This window comes from Trichomycterus rosablanca, chromosome 2 (assembly GCF_030014385.1).
Source record: "Trichomycterus rosablanca isolate fTriRos1 chromosome 2, fTriRos1.hap1, whole genome shotgun sequence".
NCBI classification, from domain to species: domain Eukaryota; kingdom Metazoa; phylum Chordata; class Actinopteri; order Siluriformes; family Trichomycteridae; genus Trichomycterus; species Trichomycterus rosablanca.
Window position 1 is genome coordinate 8179153 of NC_085989.1, and position 23233 is coordinate 8202385.

At 40.6% G+C, this 23233-nt stretch overlaps 2 protein-coding genes across 2 annotated transcripts; one reads left to right on the plus strand and one right to left on the minus strand.

Moving 5' to 3' along the window:
- Window positions 1-226: 226 nt before the first annotated feature.
- LOC134304540 (free fatty acid receptor 2-like) lies at window positions 227-1838 on the plus strand. Its single transcript, XM_062990024.1, has one exon. It carries the CDS (start codon window positions 242-244, stop codon window positions 1166-1168), a length of 927 nt encoding a protein of 308 aa, XP_062846094.1. The 5' UTR covers window positions 227-241; the 3' UTR covers window positions 1169-1838.
- A 5805-nt stretch (window positions 1839-7643) lies between these two features.
- Window positions 7644-20778, minus strand: usf2 (upstream transcription factor 2, c-fos interacting). The gene is given in 11 exon segments (XM_063010850.1): window positions 7644-8563; window positions 11447-11575; window positions 11671-11765; window positions 11973-12031; window positions 12795-12882; window positions 13251-13416; window positions 13844-13963; window positions 15928-16037; window positions 16198-16241; window positions 20341-20403; window positions 20405-20778. Coding segments are annotated over 11 exon segments (1035 nt in total). The 5' UTR covers window positions 20476-20778; the 3' UTR covers window positions 7644-8473.
- Between the last annotated feature and the right edge of the window lie 2455 nt (window positions 20779-23233).

The following is a 23233-nucleotide window of genomic DNA, read 5'->3' on the forward strand; positions in this document are numbered from 1 at the left end:
ATTCGTATGGCAACAGGAGTTCTTCAGGCTACTTTGGTTTCTGCCCACCTTCTAAAACATGCAGAAGGTAGAATGGATGCTTTAGATAAGGTGTGAATGAGTAAACTGGTGAGAGTGTAATGTTCCTTGATGGACTACTAGCATGTCTAGACTGTATTCAGATGAACAAAACTAATAAACCTTCTTTCTTGCTAGATTTGCTTCCACTAACGGATGCTTTGTGAGAATCAGATTCATCACCATGTTGGTCAGTCAGCTCCTCCTGCCCGTCTATACCTTCACCTTCCTATTTGGGCTTCCCGCCAACATCCTTGCCTTCTGCACCTTCTGCCGCAAGGTTCACCGCAAACCAACTCCCATCGACATCCTCCTGCTGAACCTCACCATCTCCGACCTCATCTTTCTCACCTTCCTGCCCTTCAAGATGAAGGAGGCACACGATGACATGATTTGGACGATGCCCGAAGACTTGTGCCCCCTCAGCAGCTTCATGTTCTTTTCTACCATTTATATCAGCACCCTTTTTTTGACGGGTGTCGGATTTGAGCGGTACCTGGGCGTCGCTTTTCCGATCCAATACTCCGTGTACCGCCGGCCACGCTACGCCGTGATCTCGAGTGTGGTCTTCTGGCTTGTGGGTGGTCTGAACCTCAGCATTGTTTACATCGTGCCATTTTTACCCTCGAATAGCAGCAGTGTGAACGGCAGTGTGCTGCAACCCTCGGAGAAGATATGCTACAACAACTTCACTCAAGAGCAGCTAAATATCCTGCTCCCGGTCCGTCTGGAGCTTTTCCTGGTTCTCTTCTGCATTCCTTTTCTAATCTGTGGTTTCTGCTACATCAACTTCATTAAAATCCTCTCCCGGCTGCCCCACATCAGTCGGCGGCGTAGGCTGAGGGCCATCGGACTGGCCCTGGGGACCCTAGTGGTGTTTGCTGTCTGTTTCGGACCATACAACGCCTCACACGTGGTCGGTTTTGTCCGAGCGGAAAGCGAGGATTGGCGAGACCTGGCTTTGATTTTTAGCACTCTGAACGCCTGCCTGGACCCCGTCATCTTTTACTTTTCGTCGGCAACGGTGCGGAGTGCGATCAGCGGCTTCGTGAAAGGAATCAGGGAGAAGGTTCATGTACTGAAGTGCAAAACCATTCAGAGTTGTAGCTGAAAACAGTTGTGGCTCTGTCAGCTGGGTGTTCCTTGAGTTCATTCATTCATTCATTCAATCATTTCCAGTTACAGCTTGATCAGGGCTGCATCGGACCCAAAGCAGATGGTCAGTGACAGGGCTTATAGGTTTCCTATTGGGTTGATAAATGGGGTACAAGCGGGGGCAAAGTGTGAGCAATTGATGGACTACAATTAGTAATTGTTTACGCACAAAGTTCATTTGTATGGTAGGTGTAGCCTTTAAAATAAAGAATGTACGCCCCAGCTAGGTGTGCATAGTTCATGTAACGATTCTGTGTCCTAAAAACGTCCAGCAGACTGAATGTACTCGACCTTTTGAAAGACTTTGGCACTGAGCAGCCTTTAAACATGTGACCTCAAACACTTGTTTTGCAAATATGGAGAAGTTTACGCAATGTTTCTGACTGCTGTAATAAGCGTGATTACACGTGTTATCACACAGATGATGTTTACTCAAAGCAAATTGATTGCAAAAATGTTTTTACTGTCTACTCATAACATACAGTATGAACCTATGTTTACTCTGATTAATAAAAAGCTGTCAATGGTGATACCCAACTACTCACTGTTCATTTTATCAGCTCCACTTACCATATAGAAGCACTTTGTAGTTCTACAATTACTGACTGTAGTCCATCTGTTTCTTTGCATGCTTTGTTAGCCCCCTTTCATGTTGTTCTGCAATGGTCAGGACTCTCCCAGGGCCACCACAGAGCAGGTATTAGTGTGTTAGTGGTGTTGTGCTAGTATTAGTGGATTAGAGTTTTTAAACACCTCACTGTCACTCCTGGACTGAGAATAGTCCACCAACCAAAAACATCTAGCCAACAGCGCCCCGTAGGCAGCGTCCTATGACCACTGATGAAGGTCTAGAAGATGACCAACTCAAACAGCAGCAACAGATGAGCGATCGTCTCCGATTTTACATCTACAAGGTGGACCAACTAGGTAGGAGTGTCTAATAGAGTGGACACGGCCGTAAGTGGACACGGTTTTTGCTGTGTCTGATCCACTCATACCAGCACAACACACACTAACACACCACCACCAGGTCAGTGTCACTGCAGTGCTGAGAATGATTCACCACCTAAAATAATACCCGATCTGTGGTCGTCATGTAGGGGTCCAGACCATTGAAGAACAGGGCAAAAGCAGGTTAAAAAAAGTATGTAGAGAAATAGATGGACTACAGTCAGTAATTGTAGAACTACAAAGTATTTGTGGGTCATTTTTGGCCTTTAAGACAACACAAGGGTTAAAAAGACCAAGAAATGTAATTTACATTGACAGGGCATATTAAGATATTAATACTAACAAATACGTAAATAAATGAGTAAAACTATAAAATTTTGAACTTTGCTTCAGAATGTGCCACCATGGCTGTTTTGATCTTCGCATTTGTAATATAAACTGTATGACCAAAAGTATGTGAACATCCCACACCCACTGCTGACAGGTGTATAGATTCAGTGATATAAAACCATTTTAATCCAACCCTGGTGATGTAAATCCATATTTATGTGTATAGTTTTGAAATATGATGTCTAACAAGCTCACGATCGGTTGTTGAAAAAGATTCAACCCCCTTTTTTTGTTATTTAAAATACAGTATACTGGTGCTGGTCATAAAATTAGAATATCATGAATGAATTTTCAGTAATTCCATTCAAAAAGTGAAACTTGTATATTATATTCATTCATTACACACAGACTGATATATTTCAAATGTTTATTTCTTTTAATGTTGATGATTATAACTGACAACTAATGAAAACCCCAAATTCAGTATCTCAGAAAATTAGAATATTACTTAAGACCAATACAAAAAAAGGATTTTTAGAAATGTTGGCCAACTGAAAAGTATGAACATGAAAAGTATGAGCATGTACAGCACTCAATACTTAGTTGGGGCTCCTTTTGCCTGGATTACTGCAGCAATGCGGCGTGGCATGGAGTCCATCAGTCTGTGGCACTGCTCAGGTGTTTTGAGAGCCCAGGTTGCTCTGATAGTGGCCTTCAGCTCTTCTGAATTGTTGGGTCTGACGTATCGCATCTTCCTCTTCACAATACCCCATAGACTTTCCATGGGGTTAAGGTCAGGTGAGTTTGCTGGCCAATTAAGAACAGGGATACCATGGTCCTTAAACCAGGTACTGGTAGCTTTGGCACTGTGTGCAGGTGCCAAGTCCTGTTGGAAAATGAAATCTCCATAAAGTTGGTCAGCAGCAAGAAGCATGAAGTGCTCTAAAACTTCCTGGTAGACGGCTGCGTTGACCTTGGACCTCAGAAAACACAGTGGACCAACACCAGCAGATGACATGGCACTCCAAACCATCACTGACTGTGGAAACTTTACACTGGACCTCAAGCAACGTGGATTCTGTGCCTCTACTCTCTTCCTCCAGACTCTGGGACCTTGATTTCCAAAGGTAATGCAAAATTTACTTTCATCAGAGAACATAACTTTGGACCACTCAGCAGTCCTTTTTGTCTTTAGCCCAGGCGAGACGCTTCTGACGCTGTCTCTTGTTCAAGAGTGGCTTGACACAAGGAATGCGACAGCTGAAACCCATGTCTTGCATACGTCTGTGCGTGGTGGTTCTTGAAGCACTGACTCCAGCTGCAGTCCACTCTTTGTGACTCTCCCCCACATTTTTGAATGGGTTTTGTTTCACAATCCTCTCCAGGGTGCGGTTATCCCTATTGCTTGTACACTTTATTCTACCACATCTTTTCCTTCCCTTCGCCTCTCTATTAATGTGCTTGGACATAGAGCTCTGTGAACAGCCAGCCTCTTTAGCAATGACCGTTTGTGTCTTGCCCTCCTTGTGCAAGGTGTCAATGGTCGTCTTTTGGACAACTGTCAAGTCAGCAGTCTTCCCCATGATTGTGTAGCCTACAGAACTAGACTGAGAGACCATTGAAAGGCCTTTGCAGGTGTTTTGAGTTCATTAGCTGATTAGAGTGTGGCACCAGGTGTCTTCAATACTGTACCATGTCACAATATTCTAATTTTCTGAGATACTGAATTTGGGGTTTTCATTAGTTGTCAGTTATAATCATCAACATTAAAAGAAATAAACATTTGAAATATATCAGTCTGTGTGTAATGAATGAATATAATATACAAGTTTCACTTTTTGAATGGAATTACTTAAATAAATCAACTTTTTCATGATATTCTAATTTTATGACCAGCACCAGTATATTCAGGGGTTGGACAAAATAACTGAAACACCTGGTTTTAGACCACAATAATTTATTAGTATGGTGTAGGGCCTCCTTTTGCGGCCAATACAGCGTCAATTGGTCTTGGAAATGACATATACAAGTCCTGCACAGGGGTCAGAGGGATTTTAAGCCATTCTTCTTGCAGGATAGTGGCCAGGTCACTACGTGATGCTGGTGGAGGAAAACGTTTCCTGACTCGCTTCTCCAAAACACCCCAAAGTGGCTCAATAATATTTAGATCTGGTGACTGTGCAGGCCATGGGAGATGTTCAACTTCACTTTCATGTTCATCAAACCAATCTTTCACCAGTCTTGCTGTGTGTATTGGTGCATTGTCATCCTGATACACGGCACCGCCATTGGATGCACATGGTCCTCCAGAATGGTTCGATAGTCCTTGGCAGTGACGCGCGTGCCCATCTAGCACAAGTATTGGGCCAAGGGAATGCCATGATATGGCAGCCCAAACCATCACTGATCCACCCCCATGCTTCACTCTGGGCATGCAACAGTCTGGGTGGTACGCTTCTTTGGGGCTTCTCCACACCGTAACTCTCCCGGATGTGGGGAAAACAGTAAAGGTGGACTCATCAGAGAACAATACATGTTTCACATTGTCCACAGCCCAAGATTTGCGCTCCTTGCACCATTGAAACCGACGTTTGGCATTGGCACGAGTGACCAAAGGTTTGGCTATAGCAGCCCGGCCGTGTATATTGACCCTGTGGAGCTCCCGACGGACAGTTCTGGTGGAAACAGGAGAGTTGAGGTGCACATTTAATTCTGCCGTGATTTGGGCAGCCGTGGTTTTATGTTTTTTGGATACAATCCGGGTTAGCACCCGAACATCCCTTTCAGACAGCTTCCTCTTGCGTCCACAGTTAATCCTGTTGGATGTGATTTGTCCTTCTTGGTGGTATGCTGACATTACCCTGGATACCGTGGCTCTTGATACATCACAAAGACTTGCTGTCTTGGTCACAGATGCGCCAGCAAGACGTGCACCAACAATTTGTCCTCTTTTGAACTCTGGTATGTCACCCATAATGTTGTGTGCATTGCAATATTTTGAGCAAAATTGTGCTCTTACCCTGCTAATTGAACCTTCACACTCTGCTCTTACTGGTGCAATGTGCAATTAATGAAGATTGGCCACCATACTGGTCCAATTTAGCCATGAAACCTACCACACTAAAATGACAGGTGTTTCAGTTATTTTGTCCAACCCCTGTATATATATATATATATACAGTGTATCACAAAAGTGAGTACACCCCTCACATTTCTGCAGATATTTAAGTATATCTTTTCATGGGACAACACTGACAAAATGACACTTTGACACAATGAAAAGTAGTCTGTGTGCAGCTTATATAACAGTGTAAATTTATTCTTCCCTCAAAATAACTCAATATACAGCCATTAATGTCTAAACCACCGGCAACAAAAGTGAGTACACCCCTAAGAGACTACACCCCTAAATGTCCAAATTGAGCACTGCTGGTCATTTTCCCTCCAAAATGTCATGTGATTTGTTAGTGTTACTAGGTCTCAGGTGTGCATAGGGAGCAGGTGTGTTCAATTTAGTAGTACAGCTCTCACACTCTCTCATACTGGTCACTGAAAGTTCCAACATGGCACCTCATGGCAAAGAACTCTCTGAGGATCTTAAAAGACGAATTGTTGCGCTACATGAAGATGGCCAAGGCTACAAGAAGATTGCCAACACCCTGAAACTGAGCTGCAGCACAGTGGCCAAGATCATCCAGCGTTTTAAAAGAGCAGGGTCCACTCAGAACAGACCTCGCGTTGGTCGTCCAAAGAAGCTGAGTGCACGTGCTCAGCGTCACATCCAACTGCTGTCTTTGAAAGATAGGCGCAGGAGTGCTGTCAGCATTGCTGCAGAGATTGAAAAGGTGGGGGGTCAGCCTGTCAGTGCTCAGACCATACGCCGCACACTACATCAAATTGGTCTGCATGGCTGTCACCCCAGAAAGAAGCCTCTTCTGAAGTCTCTACACAAGAAAGCCCGCAAACAGTTTGCTGAAGACATGTCAACAAAGGACATGGATTACTGGAACCATGTCCTATGGTCTGATGAGACCAAGATTAATTTGTTTGGTTCAGATGGTCTCAAGCATGTGTGGCGGCAATCAGGTGAGGAGTACAAAGATAAGTGTGTCATGCCTACAGTCAAGCATGGTGGTGGGAATGCCATGGTCTGGGGCTGCATGAGTGCAGCAGGTGTTGGGGAGTTACATTTCATTGAGGGACACATGAACTCCAATAAGTACTGTGAAGTACTGAAGCAGAGCATGATCCCCTCCCTCCGGAAAATGGGTCGCAGGGCAGTGTTCCAGCATGATAATGACCCCAAACACACCTCTAAGACGACCACTGCTTTATTGAAGAGGCTGAGGGTAAAGGTGATGGACTGGCCAAGCATGTCTCCAGACCTAAACCCAATAGAACATCTTTGGGGCATCCTCAAGCGGAAGGTGGAGGAGTGCAAAGTCTGGAATATCCGCCAGCTCCGTGATGTCGTCATGGAGGAGTGGAAAAGCATTCCAGTGGCAACCTGTGAAGCTCTGGTAAACTCCATGCCCAGGAGAGTTAAGGCAGTTCTGGGAAATAATGGTGGCCACACAAAATATTGACACTTCAGGAACTTTCACTAAGGGGTGTACTCACTTTTGTTGCCGGTGGTTTAGACATTAATGGCTGTATATTGAGTTATTTTGAGGGAAGAATAAATTTACACTGTTATATAAGCTGCACACAGACTACTTTTCATTGTGTCAAAGTGTCATTTTGTCAGTGTTGTCCCATGAAAAGATATACTTAAAAATCTGCAGAAATGTGAGGGGTGTACTCACTTTTGTGATACACTGTATATATATATATATATATATATATATATATATATATATATATATATATATATATATATAACTGATTTTTAACACTTTCCTTGTATTTACTGCTCTTAGAATGTATACAAATGAGGACAGTAAAGAATCTCAAGAAGACCCAAGTGATCACTATGGGTCCATCGAGAAGACCTATCAATTACTATCAATTTATTAATTTCTATGTTGTTAACATGCCAAAGCAATTTGCAGTCGTCTTTAAGGCAAGTACAGGTGGGAGAGGTGGTTATCAGGAAGCATTTCTATGTAGACTAGCATTTTCTCAAATATACAACGTACTCGGACACAGTCTGGTCATTTCGCTCCCACTGTCCTTTATTATTCTGGTGGAACGTAGACGCTTGAAGAAGGAGCCCGGATGGAAGGTCATGTGGATCTGACATCTCCAGATCACAAAGCACTTTCATCACTCTCAACCCTGAGCTATTTATGCATTTTAAGCAGATGTGGGTAATGCTTTGGCCAGCTACATCCGGCAGACGCTACATATCAGTCGGTTCAATTGTATCGCAACCGCAGGAGCACTTCATCTCGGTCGCTCAAACCCTGATGATCCATCGGATGAGCTCAGAATCAGTGAAAGTAGTTCAGAAATGGCTGCAGCAACAGAAGAATGACGAAGCATTTTGAAGATGAAAATCAATTGAGATCACAGCATTCACTCTTTACAAACTTTTTTTTTTTCACCAACCGACAGGTACTTCTCTGTGATCTAATAAATAATGTAGACAAAAGTCTCTCATTCCCGAGACAGTAGTAACATTTACAAGGAAATGGCATTAGGAGACGGGGAAAATAAGCTAAACCAAACAGCTTTAAAACAAAAAGATGATCGAGGCAACATTAAGCGATGAAATGAAGCAGAATTCAAGTTAGTCCGATGCAAGCACGTTTACGTCACATAGTGGGATGTCTTTCTGTTTGTTGCCAAGTTCCGATACATCAGAGTTCTCAGAGGTGGAACAGACGAGAAGAAAAAAAAGGGTGTGCTTGTTTGATCCTGGTCCGATAGTTTTGTTTCTTTCCTGATAGTGTGTTAATATCAGAAAGGTATTGTTACTCTACAGGACGATCAAACATCTCGAGTCTGTGGTAGGGTATGGTTGAGGTGTGCATGAATGTCACTGTGAGATGGCGTCGCTGCTGAGTTCAAGGCCGTGCTGTTGGAGTTGGGCTCTGAGCAGTGCGTTGTCGTTCTTCAGCTCTTCGATCTAAGAGAGAATGAAATGCGAATCATATTTACTGGTTTGAACATGCGCATGTGGCTTTTCTACACCTCCGCTCTGCTTTAAATAGCAACATCCAAACCACATACCATGATCAGCCATAAAATGAAAACCACCTACTTGTTTCTACACTCACTGCCCATTTTATCAGCTCCACTTACCATTTGGAAGCACTTTGTAGTTCTACAATTACTGACTGTAGTCCATCTGTTTCTCTGCATGCTCTGTTAGCCCCCTTTCGTTCTGTTCTACAGCTCATTCAGAACGCTGCTGCTAGAGTTTGAACTAAGACGAAGAGAACTGAGCACATCACTCCAGTTCTAAAATCTCTACACTGGCTTCCGGTTAGTTACAGAATATAATTTAAAGTGCTGCTACTGGTCTATAAATCACTGAATGGGTTCGGCCCAGAATACATCTCAGAAATGTTTAGAGAATATAAACCTAGTAGATCTCTTAGATCCATGGACTCAGGTCAGCTAGTTGAGCCCAGAGTCCAAACTAAACATGGTGAAGCAGCATTTAGCTGTTGGGCTGCATATAACTGGAACAGACTGCCAGGAGATATTAGATGTTCCGCAAATGTAGAAATGTTTAAATCCAGGTTAAAAACTTTTCTTTTTTCTTGTGCCTATGATTGAGCTCGAAATTTTTGCTATTACCCTATTTCTTTAAGTTTTTCATGCTCTTAATAATTATTTTTATGAAGTAGTGTACATTCTAAATTGTAGTGTATATTTTACTATATTGTCTTTTAGTTTTCATGTTTTAATTGCTTATCTCTCTTGTTTTAATTTCGTATTTCCCAAATTGTAGGGTATATTTTACAATATTTTCTTTTAATTTTCACGCTCTTAATTTTTTATCTCTCTTGTTTGAATTTTATGCTCTCTTAATTGTAACTAAACGTTTGCAAGAAGTCTTTCTGAGATTCTAGATCTCAGGAATGTTTTTTAATTAAATTTTTTTTTCCTTATGTAAAGCACTTTGAATTGCCACTGTGTATGAAAGGTGCTATACAAATAAACTTACCTTGCCTTCTTCAATGGTCAGGACTCTCCCAGGACCACTACAGAGCAGGTATTATTTAGGTGGTGGATAATTCTCAGCACTGCAGTGACACTGACATGGTGGAGGTGTTAGTGTGTGTTGTGCTGGTATGAGTGAATTAGACAGATCCACTTAGAATAGTCCACCAACCAAAAATATTCAGCCAACAGCGCCCCATGGGCAGCATCCTGTGACCGACGATGAAGGTCTAGAAGATGACCGACTCAAACAGCAGCAATAGATGAGCGATCGTCTCTGACTTTACATCTACAAGGTGGACCGACTAAGTAGGAGTGTCTAATAGAGTGGACAGTGAGTATTTAAAAACTCCAGCAGTGCTGCTGTGTCTGATCCACTCATACCAGCACAACACACACTAACACACCACCACCATGTCAGTGTCACTGCATTGCTGAGAATAATCCAACACCCGAATAATACCTGCTCTGTGGGGGTCCTGACCATTGAATAACAGGGTGAAAGCAGGTTAAAAAGGTATGTAGAGAAATACATGGACTACAGTTAGTAATTGTAGATCTACAAAGTGCTTCTATATGGTAAGTGGAGCTGATGAAATGGACAGTGAGTGTAGAAACAAAGAGGTGGTTTTAATGTTATGGCTGATCGGTGTACTTCATATGTCATCAAACAGCCAGCAAAATATCTCCCCATCTTTAGAAACTTTAGTGAGCATGTATGCCAGCTTAAGCTTAGTGCAATTTCTCTTTTGAAGTCTTCAGTTTAAAATAATATGAGGGTTCTTTAAAAATATAAACAGAGTCTTTTTTTTAACTCTACACAGTCACCTTCCAAAGCATTTTTCCCAGCGTCCAACCAACTTTTTAATACCATCAGTAAAAATGTTTTTGGTGGAGTGAGTAGCCACTGATGTGCCGCTTTCACATCACATGGAAATCTTCTTCCCCTTATAGCTTCTTTGAGCGGTCCAAAGAAGTGGAAATCAGATGGCGCTAAATCCAGTCTATAGACTCTATATTGTTTATTTATTAGGATTTTAACGTCATGTTTTACACTTACATTCATGACAGGAACGGTAGTTACTAATTACACAAGATTCATCACTTCACAAGGTTATACCAAACACAGTATTGGACAATTTTGTATCTCCAATTCACCTCACTTGCATGTCTTTGGACTGTAGAAGGAAACTGGAGCAGCTGAAAGAAACCCAGACAGACACGGGGAGAACATGTTAGTGTCTGCACAGAAGGGATCCGGATCGCCCCACTTGGGGATCAAACCCAAGACCTTCTTGCTGTGAGGCAACAGTGCTGCCCACCGAGCCACTGTGCTGCCTATCAGTAGTATATAAATGATTCAGAACGTACACCATACTGCGCTTTTGTCTGTAACTTCAGCAAAAAGTACAGAGGTTAGCCCCCATCATCATTAGAATAGTATTCGCAAAGCAGTCAGTGCTAGGGGTATAGGGCCCTACTTAACTCTTTAATGGTCTCACCAAATTCTTTGCATTTCTTAGTTTCTTTGAACTATACCAACATTAAACAATTAATATTTGTTACTAGTGCACACAGTATTTTTAATGAGGATCTACCAAACAGTTGAGATGATTACACAAATGATGCAACTTTCATGGATGATTTTTCAGCTGAAAGCTTCAAGTTGGCATATATGACTGACTAAAAGACTGTTTTCTTAAAACCATCTACCAATATTTTTGAGTTTAACACAGGTCAACCAAGGAGTAGATACGGCCAAAACAAGTCTATTCAAATACAGCTTGTAAGCTCAAACTATAGCATTAGCGTTCAAATTCTCATGCTGGGAGAGGTTTACCTGTTGTCTGAGGAGCTCATTATCCACCTGTATTCTCTCCACCTCTTTGAAACTCTCCTGCAGTCTCTGGTTGCTCTGTCTGAGTTCTCTAATGTAGTCGCATGCTTTAGACAGGATTCCACCTTTACTCTGTAACAAGCAGACAGAACCTTTAAGAACAACAAAGCCTACAGAACAGACACACAAGCCCATACGTACAGAACTGTGCGTGTGTGTGTACATACTGCTCCAGTTTTGGTGCTGTCCATGTTGCAGTCTGGGATGATTTTGGATAGTGTAACTATCCAGTTGTTAATTTTGTCTCGTCTTCTCCTTTCCACTGCAAACAGAAACAGTCGATGGTTGACAAAAAGATAAAATTTAGTGACATTAGATCGTAATTCTAAATCTAATATGGAAAGATCTATGACAAAATATGACAAATGGCTTTTTTATTCTTCTGGAACCCTACAGTGTAACTCTGTAGCACATTCAGTGTTTAGCAGCATTTCATTTTTCTAAAGCCTCCTTCATTCTTATCACATACCTTCATTGTGTTGTGCTCTCCTCCTCTCATCACGTGGCACTCTTGGGCCATCCATTTTTCTGTTTAAGGGAGACAGGAAAATGAGAATCATGTGGTGTTGGCTGTAACACTCAAGTCCCTCACAGCAAAGGCTAAAGTTTCCAAACAAAACAGACACTCTTGGCTAATCTTACAGTACAGATTGCAAATCCTGCTTTAAGGCCGGGGTCATTTCCAGAGCAAGAGTTTAACGTTATTTGTTTTGGGAGCTGGGGTGGCGCACTGCGGTGTCAGGTCCCTGACCTGGCAAACACAGTTGGCCGTGTTTAAGAGAAATAGGTCGAACTGGGGCTCTTCCAGCTGCCTTTGCTGCGATATGCAGATCTATAGGACTGGTCTAGGTGCCTGTGTGATGGGAGTCCAAACCCAACACCGTCAGGTGATTAGAAGCAGAGAGTGGTGAGCCGGCTATTCTCAGTCAGATTGTGGGTTGCGCAAGCGGCAGCGGATTCAAATTTCAGGACCCTTTATGCATAGAAAAATGGATTCCACTAAATATCATTAGATTCTGGAAGCAAATGTGCTGCAGTCAGTCAGAAAACTGAAGCTAACTGCTGTGTCTAATGCTTTCCAATTATCACATTTTAATGCGTCAAACTGGCAGTCAAAATTAATCAAAATCAGCAGGATCTAGACCACTGGCTACTCTTACATAATAACCTATTTTGCAGGTTTTAAGTTGTTTAATCTATGTATTATGAATCTACATATATGTAGAAGGTAAACTGAACTGTCCAGGCTGTCCAAGAAGAGGGTGGATGACAAACCATAGCTCATACTCACGTGGTGTAAGTGTGTGTACGAGGGGCAATAGTTCTCTGTGTGCCTGTTTGTAACACATCTGGAGGACTCATCATGACGTAAAACTGACCTGGACAGAAAGAAAAGAAAGCAAACCATATATAGTGATGGGTTTACTCCACAATGTTTAAATAACGATAAAGTTTAGGGACATTATTGTGTCATACAGTATTAAAGAAGAAAACTTTATGCACATTAAGCAGCAAATTCTTGCACATTAAAAAAAGAACTAATTATTATGCACATTAAAGAAGAACAAATTAACTTGTTTTTCCATGATTTACTTAGACACTGTGCCATCAGTAGTCTACTTTTTTTTTGGCTTTTTGCTCATCAACAGTATTGTGGGTAGCCAAACGTGACTGTTCCCCTTTCATTGTCATTGGACTGTATCGTTCAGAGATACTGAGATGAGTTTTGGTCTGCTTGTGAACCAACCTGTAGCTGGTGCGAGTGTGGAGTCGGCGGCTGCCTGCATTGACACTGCAGTGGCTGTACCATCGCCTGTGACTGTAGCAGCTGGGAAGTAAGCAAAGCGCGTCTCACCACCCACTGTCTCACCGGCCGGACTGCCTCCATTACTGAATGGGTTCTGGATAACAGCCTTATAAAAATAGAAAGAGAGAGCAAGAAAGAGAGTAAGTGGCATTGCAATATGGACTGACAGTTTCCCATTTTGCTTGATATGCTATTTGCTTGATATTAAAACTATATGTATTAATATGAAGGCTTTTCACAAGTTTTTAGAGTGTAACTGTAGGAATCTGAGCCCATTTAGTCTAAGGAGCTTTTTTCTAAAATCACTGGAAAGCCTGGCTTGCAACTGACTATACAATTCATGCCAAATATGTTTATTTTATATAATAACTACTAAAAGTATAACAAGCAATATAAGCTGTATTAATGTACTAAATGAACCAGATTCATTTACTGTGTTATAACAGATGAAATAAACAATACAAAAACTGAATAGCTATAGTCTAACCCACCCACACACACACACACAAATAAACATTATGCTTTATTTCTACCTGTGCAACTGCTTGCTGGGCTCCAGCAAAAGCGGCTGTGGACACGACGCTGACTGCAGCACCTCCATCACCAGCTGCCTCCAATTGGTCCTCTGTTAGCTGGACGACACGATACGTCACCTGCATGCGACAGACGATGAAGCAAGTTCATTAGAAGTTAATAGTAAACATTGAATCACTAGACCCACAAAATTCACTAATCTTCTTGTTCCTCAGCCTTTGTCCCGTTTGTTCGATTACGGGGTCGGCATTTCCGGCTTCTTCCCGTTAGGGGTCGCCGGCGGGATCTGGCACAGTTTTTACGCCGGATGCCCTTCCTGACACAACCCTCCCTATTCATTCGGGCTTGGGTGCACTGGTTTGTGCATCTAGCGGCTAGGTATCTATAGGACAATTCAGTGTTTCCAATTAGCCTGGTGGCATGTTTTTGGACTGTGGGAGGAAATTGGGGCACCCGGAGGAAACCCACGCGGACATGGGGAGAACATGCGAACTCCGCACAGAAAGGACCCGGACCGCCCAACCTGGGGATCGAACCCAGGACCTTCTTGCTGTGAGGCGACAGTGCTACCCACTAAGCCACCGTGCCGCCCCCACAAAATTCACCTATGATTTTCTGAAAACAGTATTGATGACAGCGGCGGTAAAACATGCCAGCCCAGTGCTGAGATCTTCAGCTCAGTTCAAACATCAACTCTGCTATCAGCCTGCCAGGCGCCTACACAGACATTTGGCTATGTGTTTGTAAAAGAGGGACAATAGTTAAAACAGGATTTGGCTAAAAACTGAGGACACTTACGAGCACTAATGTCCCATTACTTTATTTTATCATTTAGAAGAATGCTGATCCCTGACTTTAAAGGCAATTATTTTTTGCAAAAATTAAAGCATGGACTAAAAGCCATGCATTTCAGATGGGTCAGCTTTCTCCAGTGCCCTCTGCCTCGTGTCACATGTAGTAGACTAGTCCCTGATAACACAGGTCATGATGCTGTCAATACAGCCTAATCTTGGTCTTCCTCTTCTTCTAAATCCACAAACAATTCCTGTCATAACACTGCCCTCAATGTTTTCATGTGAGTGCCTCATCACATGCCCAAAGTAACGTAACTTGGGGGATGTCATGTAGTACAGTAGTTCCTTTTCTGTTCTGGCTATCTTGTAAACTTACTCAGTGGACATCATCTTCCTTTATAAGTACTGAGAATGTGAATTTAAAGAATATGGCAAAGAATAATAATCGGGACAGTGGTGGTCTAGTGGGGAGGGCTTTGGGCTAATAACTTAAAGGTTGAGAGTTCCATGCAGCCACTGTTGGACCCTTGAGCAAGGCTCTTAACCCTCTCTGCTCCAGGGGTGCCGTACAATGGCTGACTATATGACAAATTCTAAATAAAATGGCTTAAAGTATATATTTTTCTGAATGGATTTATTATTTAATTATTTGTTAATAATCCCTCCCCCTAATCTTCCCAATCTAGTCATTTCCAATTCATGCAGTTGAGTTGGTCTTTTTTGGTTCATCAGCCAATGGCTAGGCCACACACAGAGTGTCATTGCTCAGCCAGCACCTCAGCCAGTGACAGAGAAGGCAAATCAAACCAAAACCCATCAGATTTTCCCGGATTCATGTTAGGAAATCAGCTGTCATGTGCTAGAGCATTAGACCGCTGTGTCACCCAAGTGCGCAATAATGATTTGTATTTTTTCTTTTAAATGCATAGCAACAGTGAACAAATAGCTCTGATTGGCATGTTCAAAATGGCCCAGATCAAAGACTATACTAGCTATATTACCTACAATGCCAGTCAGAAAAATTACTATTTAATCAAGTGCAGACACACTCATTTTAGCCCCATTCAGAATATTTCTCTGAAATCAACCAAATCAAACAGTTACACAAAATGTAAAAACTCTTTTATCTAAGAAAGTCTTTACTGAGGACTAAAGGAAGTAGACAACCCCCCCCCCACCCCCAATAGAGACATTTATTGGTTCCAGAAGCAATGGCTTGTTCTGACCTCGTCCCGACCCCTGTAAAACCTTCCAGTTCCCGTACTAGCAAAGTCAAAGGTCATACTGACCTGCCCACTGCTGTTTTCTGTGCGGAACTGGTACTGGACATTGGGGTCAGCAAATACTGCGGCTTGCTGGGCGCTTGCTATGGTGACCGCGGCTGACTCCACTCCCTCTCCTGAGACACACAAACACATAGATTGTATCATATTTATTATAAAATAAAACATGACACTGGCATGCATTACAAAATTAAGTATATGAACATTTTGTGAAGTAGAAGCTTTGACATTTTAATTTAGCAGCAAGACTTCTCGAGGGCACTAAAAATGACCTACCTCCCTGCAACTGAACAACCTCTTCAGTGTCCTGTTTCTCGTGACTGAAACAGAAAGAGCAAAAGAAATTACCACAGTATAAGAGGGGAAAAAGTCTGATCTGGTGAGTTAGAACCAGCCAAAGTTTGTTTAGTCCCGTACATCATTAATTAACACCATAGACCAACAGTCTTCAAATCCCTGCTAGTTTAAAGTGCGATAAATGGTCTACACCTGTGGTTTTAAGCATCATGTGATATTAATAAACCTATAGTGACAAATAAAAGGATATTTTTACATGTCGTGAACCACACACGGCATTAAACACATTAACCACTTTATCGAAATGCACAGTCATATCGGTGTATGTTGTATTTTATTTTCATTCAGTTTTCAGGTGAATGCTAGTAGTCATACACTGATCAGCCATAACATTAAAACCACCACTTGTTTCTACACTCACCATTTTCTCAGCCCATTTGATCAACTCCATTTACCCTATAGAGACACTTTGAAGTTCTACAATTACTGACTGTAGTCCATCTGTTTCTCTACATACTTTTTTAGCCTGCTTTCACCCTGTTCTTCAATGGTCAGGACTCTCCCAGGACCACCACAGAACTGGTATTATTTAGGTGGTGAATCATTCTCAGCACTGCAGTGACACTGACATGGTGGTGGTGTGTTAATGTGTGTTGTGCTGGTATGAGTGGATCAGACACAGCAGCTACTGAGTGTCTAAACAAGAAGGTGATTTTAATGTTATGGCTGATCGGTGTATATGACTTATGATTCAAGTTTAAAATCAGCTTTTTAAAATTGTTGTATTGTGTTTAGTAATTATCAGACAACAGATAACAATGATTAGTTACATGTGTTTATATAAAATAACGTTATTCAATCTTTGTGTAACGTCAAATTCTAAATACAAACATTTATTCAACAGTAATTTACCTGGAAAGCAAAAGGGTGCAAACTGGGAGATGTTGTAAAATGCACTAACAAAATAAAATACATTTTATAAAAAATGTCCCAACTGCAAGGAATTGGCAAAGCACAAACTCTAGTAGCTGGTGTGAAATGTAGATTGGAAAAAAAACTCTATTGGAAAGATGCCATAAATGCTCCAGACAAACACATATCATAAATACCAACATAAACTGCAATGATAACTAATCTCTAAGTAAAGTGAGTACAATTTTAAAAAGCTCAAATTACAGCATGTTAACACACTAAGAAACCAGTTTGGAGAACAATGAATTACTGCAACTGACAAACATCAGTAACATCAGTAAGATAAAGTAGATTATTTATTCATCCAGTTTATCTAACTACAACAACTTGCTCAACAACTTGTAACATATTTCTTAGCTCCTTTCCATGGCTCTTTATTTTTATGTACAATATTATATATTCTTATTCTGTTCATGGTTTTTCTTATATTTCTCCTCTAGTTAAATATGTGTTAACGTCTGTATACTGTCTGGTCCGTTCAGCATGTTACATACCATACATAAGTGTTCTCACCAAGACAAATTTCTTGTATATGTAACACAATTAGCAAAATAAAGTGATTCTGATTTTGATTGCTTAGTGTCATAATCTGATGCTACCCAGAAAAACACAAAGCAATACATAAAATGTTTTGTAACGCACGGTCTCTTGTGGCTTATTGCTTTAATATATGGTTACGTAAACTGTGAAGCAGTAATAAGTTTGGTACTTGTATAATAGGCGGCATGGTGGCTAAGTGGGTAGCACTGTTGCCTCACAGCAAGAAGGTCCTGGGTTCGATCCCCAGATGGGGCGGTACAGGTCCTTTCTGTGTGGAGTTTGCATGTTCTCCCAGTGTCTGCGTAGGTTTACTCCGGGTGCTCTGGTTTCCTCCCACAGTCCAACGACATGCAAGCGAGGTGAATTGGAGATACTACATTTTCCATGACTGTGTTCGATATAACCTTGTGAACTGATAAATCTTGTGTAATGAGTAACTACCGTTCCGGTCATGCATTTAACCAAAGAGTAAAACATGATGTTAAAATCCCAATAAACAAACAAACAAACTTGTGTAATAATTTGACAATATTCAATGTAAGTACACAGTTGACTGGAATATTTAGTACAAACCCCATTTCCAGAAAAGTTGGGACGTTTTGTAAAATGCATTAAAAGTAGAAATAAAATGCATTAAAAGTAGAAATAAAAGTTATGCAATGTTTTCACTGATCAACTTAATTACACCCCCCCCCCCCCTTTTTCTCCCACTTTAGCGCATCCAATTTCTACCCGTCAATCATCCTCTCACTATTGCTGGTCCCTGCTCCTGATTGGAGAGGACGAGGCTGCTCCACGCTCCCTCCGACACATGCACAGTAATCGAACATCTTATCACCTACACTTGACGAGTGCAGTGCAGTACAGCGCTGTGTACGGAGGGCCACACCCTCTACCGCACTCCTTTCCCATCTCCGTGCAGGCGCCACCAACCAGCCAGCAGAGATCGTAATCGCACTAGTCTGAATAAGAGTCCCCATCCGGCTTAACCCCACCCCTATCTGAACAACAGGCCAATCGTTGTTCATGTAGCCGCTCAGCCTCAGCCGGCAGGCAGAGCCGAGATTCGATACGATGTATTCGAGATCTCAGCTCTGGTGAACAGCGTGTTTTTACCGCTGTACCACCTGAGCGGCCTTAATTACATTTTATTATATTACAAAATATATTCAAAGCAGAAAAAGTTTTCCAATGTTTTCACTGATCAATTTCATTATATTTTGCAAATATAAACACATTTTGAATTTGATACCTGCAAAACACTACAAAAAGTTGGGACAGAGAAGTATTTAGCTCTGCGTTCCATCACCTTTCATAATAATGTGACGTTTTAATGGTTTGTTAATTACTCTAATTGAGTTTTGCAAATGAACTTTTCCTCGTTTTACTAAAATTTACTAAACGTCCCAACTTTTTGGGAAATGTGGTTGTACACGTATTGCATCCTATAACTCAGTAAAGCAATATAAGTTTGAAATAAAAAAAAGCGTTAGCTAGCGCTTAGCATTTGACTGTTTATTTTTAATTTTTATTAAGTTACTAATATTTGGTTTGTAATACTTTAAGTCTTGCGAATGTGTAAAATATAAACCAGAAAGCTAATGGAAATGTATTTACTACTTGGAAGAATAGTCTAAAACAATAATAATTACTGTCAAACTGGAATAGCTCAAGCTAACAAGCTAGCTAGCTAAGGCAAAGCGCGAACAGAACAAGGCACAAAATATACCGCGCAGGCTAAAATGCTATAAAAAATAAGTTGTATCCAAAAATTTATATTAGTATAAATTTATATAATGAAGTATAATGTATAATAAATATAATTCAATTTGACAGTATGTTAAAAAAAATGTGCTGTTTGAAATGCAACCGAATTAAGATGACGTTAAGCAAACCCTTCACAAATATCACTAAACGTAAACAAACTCTATAAACCAATATTTAAGGGAAAATAAAATGTTATGTGCATATTAGATATATCTAGAATAATATTGTAGACAATGCGAGGTGACATACAAAATTTCAGCTAAATAAACAGTGTTTAAATAAACTGTAGTAGCAGCATTATTTGTGTATTTAATCTGCCATATTGTTCATTATGTTAATATGCTTGGTTTAATTCCTGTTAAACTGGTGCAACACATTTGCAAATATTTATTTAAGAGGTGAGGTGTACAATAACTGACTATTTAACTAACTAACAAACAAAAATAATACATTCTAGACAAAGTAAAGGTAATGCATGGGACAAATAACTATGTCAAAGTGCATACTACACAACAAAGTGCACTAGATTAGATAGTATGTAACAGTCCTGCAATACAGCTCAAGCTCAGTATTACTGTATAATAACTTGACATAATATTATACGTTAGTGTGAATATATACAAAATTCGCCCCAAAGATCTGCAATGGTCAATATGATCCAATGCAAACTTCCTGACTGTTTGCAACAAAGCAAAACAAAAAGTAAGTCTGAGTAAATAAACCGCTGAAATCAGAATAAAGTTTAGTGCTAAATAAGAGGCTGATGTTGTGTAGAAGATGGTGGCTGCGGGCCTGGGAGCCATTAAACAACAGTGCTGAGGAGCTGAGAGAAACACCGCTCACCTGCTCGCAGCGTCCAGGCTCTGTTCGAGCATATCCATGAAGGTGAGCGATTCCTTTTTTTTAAAACGCGATATTGGACGACACTTGAAACGCGGAGACGGCGGCGCTGATCACGGGGACAAACACGCGGGTCATGTGAGAGAGACAAGTCCGGGACACGTGAGGTACAGCCTGGCTGAGAAGACAAAATGGAGGCCGCTGCAGGAGACGCAGCGCTCGTGTCGCTTCGCTCTCCTGACCGGATTACAGCTCTCTGATTGAGGACCGGAGACTCTTAATCGATCGCGTTTTGGTTTATAAGGTTGGGTGTATTCGTCTGATGGGGCGATCTCGACTGGAAGACGGTTCTATTTGCTCGATCGTGGTTGTCTTTGTTTGCGTTGTCTTGTTTCTTGATATTTTTGTGCGTTCGCTGGGCGGCGTGCAGCCTTCATGTATTCATCCGCGTGCCTGAACCAGATCAGCTCAGCAGCACATGCTGGTAATAAGATATGGAGAGGAACGCTTCACGGGCTGCTCTAATAATCGATTATTTACCTTTATTCAGCTTTAAATGTGCAATACATGATTTACGACTGAGTAGTATTTTTACTGTCATGTTTATTATCAAGCCCATGTATACAAATGAACAGATCTTAATAAAATTTGTAAGAAAAGTACCTGTCTAAACTAATTATTTATACAAAACCTTTGAATAAACACGACTGTAATCTCTCTGGAAATGTATTTAGCATTTAACATGGGGAAAATAATCATGCAGATCTATTAGTTCTAGATTTAGTTGACGTTTTTAAAAGTGAAGAGCTAGTTTTATCTCAGGTGACCTGAAAGATCCAATCCGGGTTTTCAGACAAGCCACATGACACGGATGTAACAACTACACAAGCCTGAATACAACCTGCGCCTCTACAGTGTATACAAACAAAGTAGTAATCGCTTCTCAATTTGATTAAGCATGTGATTAATCGTGTTTCAAATTAAGCCTTCGATTAATCGAATTAAATGATTGATCTCCAACGCATTTTTCAAACTGTTCCAAAAGGCGAGTTGCAGCGACCCCTGGTGGCAAGATTGCATTTTTTTTTTATAAATAAAAACAAGCTTTACGATTATAAATAATGTGTGCGTTTACATGCACACCAGTAATCGAATTAAGATCAGATTATAATAATATTTCACTGATTTTAAATTCGATTAAAGTCATTATCCGAATAAGATGAGTGGATTTCTGCACAGTAAAGGGGTTAAAACATGTGTACGGCGGGTACCGAAACTGCGCATGCGTGAAGAATAAACCGCTACCTTCATGTTAAACCATTTTACCTGCTAGCAAAGCTCTAAAAGTTCTTAGCAGCTACTGAAGTCAATATAAACGTAAACTGTGATTATTATAGTAATACATACTACATAATGCACTACTACCATGGTCAAAAACATTTAAACCCCATATAGGTTTGAGAATGGACCTTGAGTTTACAACAAAACAGCAAAAGATATTCATTACGGTGACATTATGCCCTCATTTTCCCAGACTTGTCCCCTTTTTGAGGATTAAAAATGCATCCTGACTGCATTTGTGTTTGCTTTTTTGTTAAAATTCGCTTTTCAACCCATTTTACCTCAAAAGGTGCTATGGTAATGTGCAAAGAAATAAAAATAGATCATGAAATTTCAGCAAACTAGCACTACTACTATGGTTAAAACATTTAAACCCCATACAGGTTTGAAAGTGGACCTTGAGCTTACAACAAACCAGCGAAAGATATTCATTAGGGTGACCTTATGCCTTGATTTTCTCAGACATATCCCAATTTTGAGGGTTAAAAATGCACCTAGACGACATTTGGGTTTGTATTCGTGTTTAAATTTGCTATTCAACCCTGCTCACCTCAAAGGGTGCTATGGTAATGTGCAAAGAAATGAAAATAGATTTAGAGGTTTCAGCAAACTAGCACTACTACTATGGTTAAAAACCATTTAAACCTCATATAGGTTTGAGAGTGGACCTTGAATTAAGTGTTTTCAACAAAACAGCAAAAGATATTCATTAGGGTGACCTTATGCCCTCATTTTCTCAGACATGTCCCAATTTTGTGGGTTAAAATGCACCTAGATGGCATTTGGGTTTGTATTACTGTTTATATTCACCATTCAACTCCTCTCACCTTTTGAAAAAGGTACTATGGTAATGTCCATAGAGTTAAATATGAAGATAGATCACGAAGTTAAAAGCATGCAATTTTACATGTCTGATCTGAATCTATTCTTTGTTGAACTTTTTACACTTTGACAGACAGCAAAGATAACTTTAGCCTGTAAAAGTCCCTTTTGCTCCGTCTGTCTTTCTCAGTTACTATTTCTGTAACCATTTTTAATCAGCACTTTACATCGTGTGTTACTCTGTATATATATACAGTGGTGTTCAAAAAAATAGCAGTGATTTTAAAAAAGCGAATAAAGCACAAAATCATTATAATAACTTTTATTTCCATAAATGCAAATGCACTGAAAATACTACACTTTCAATTCTAAATCAAAACATTAACAAAATGTAGTCAGTTTGTGTTAATCCTTTACAGAAAATTAAGAAAAATGAATATTAGGCTGTTCAAAATAATAGCAGTGCCAGCATTTTTCTTTGAAAACTCTTTTATGTATCTATAACATAAAAAAATGTTTGAGGTTTCACTTTACTTTAAATTACTGAACTAATATTTAGTGGCAGAACAATTGTTTCCGAGATCTGTGTTGCATGGAGTTAACCAACTTCTGGCACCTCTGAACAGGTATTCCAGTCCAGGATGATTAGACGACATTCCACAGTTCTTCTGCAATTTTGGGTTTTGCCTCAAAAAAACGCGTTTCAGATATCAGCCCACAAGTTCTCTATGAG

What these genes read in the sequence shown, in the direction of transcription:
- LOC134304540 (XM_062990024.1), top strand. Translation starts at nt 242, where the DNA reads ATGTTGGTCAGTCAGCTCCTCCTGCCCGTCTATACCTTCACCTTCCTA.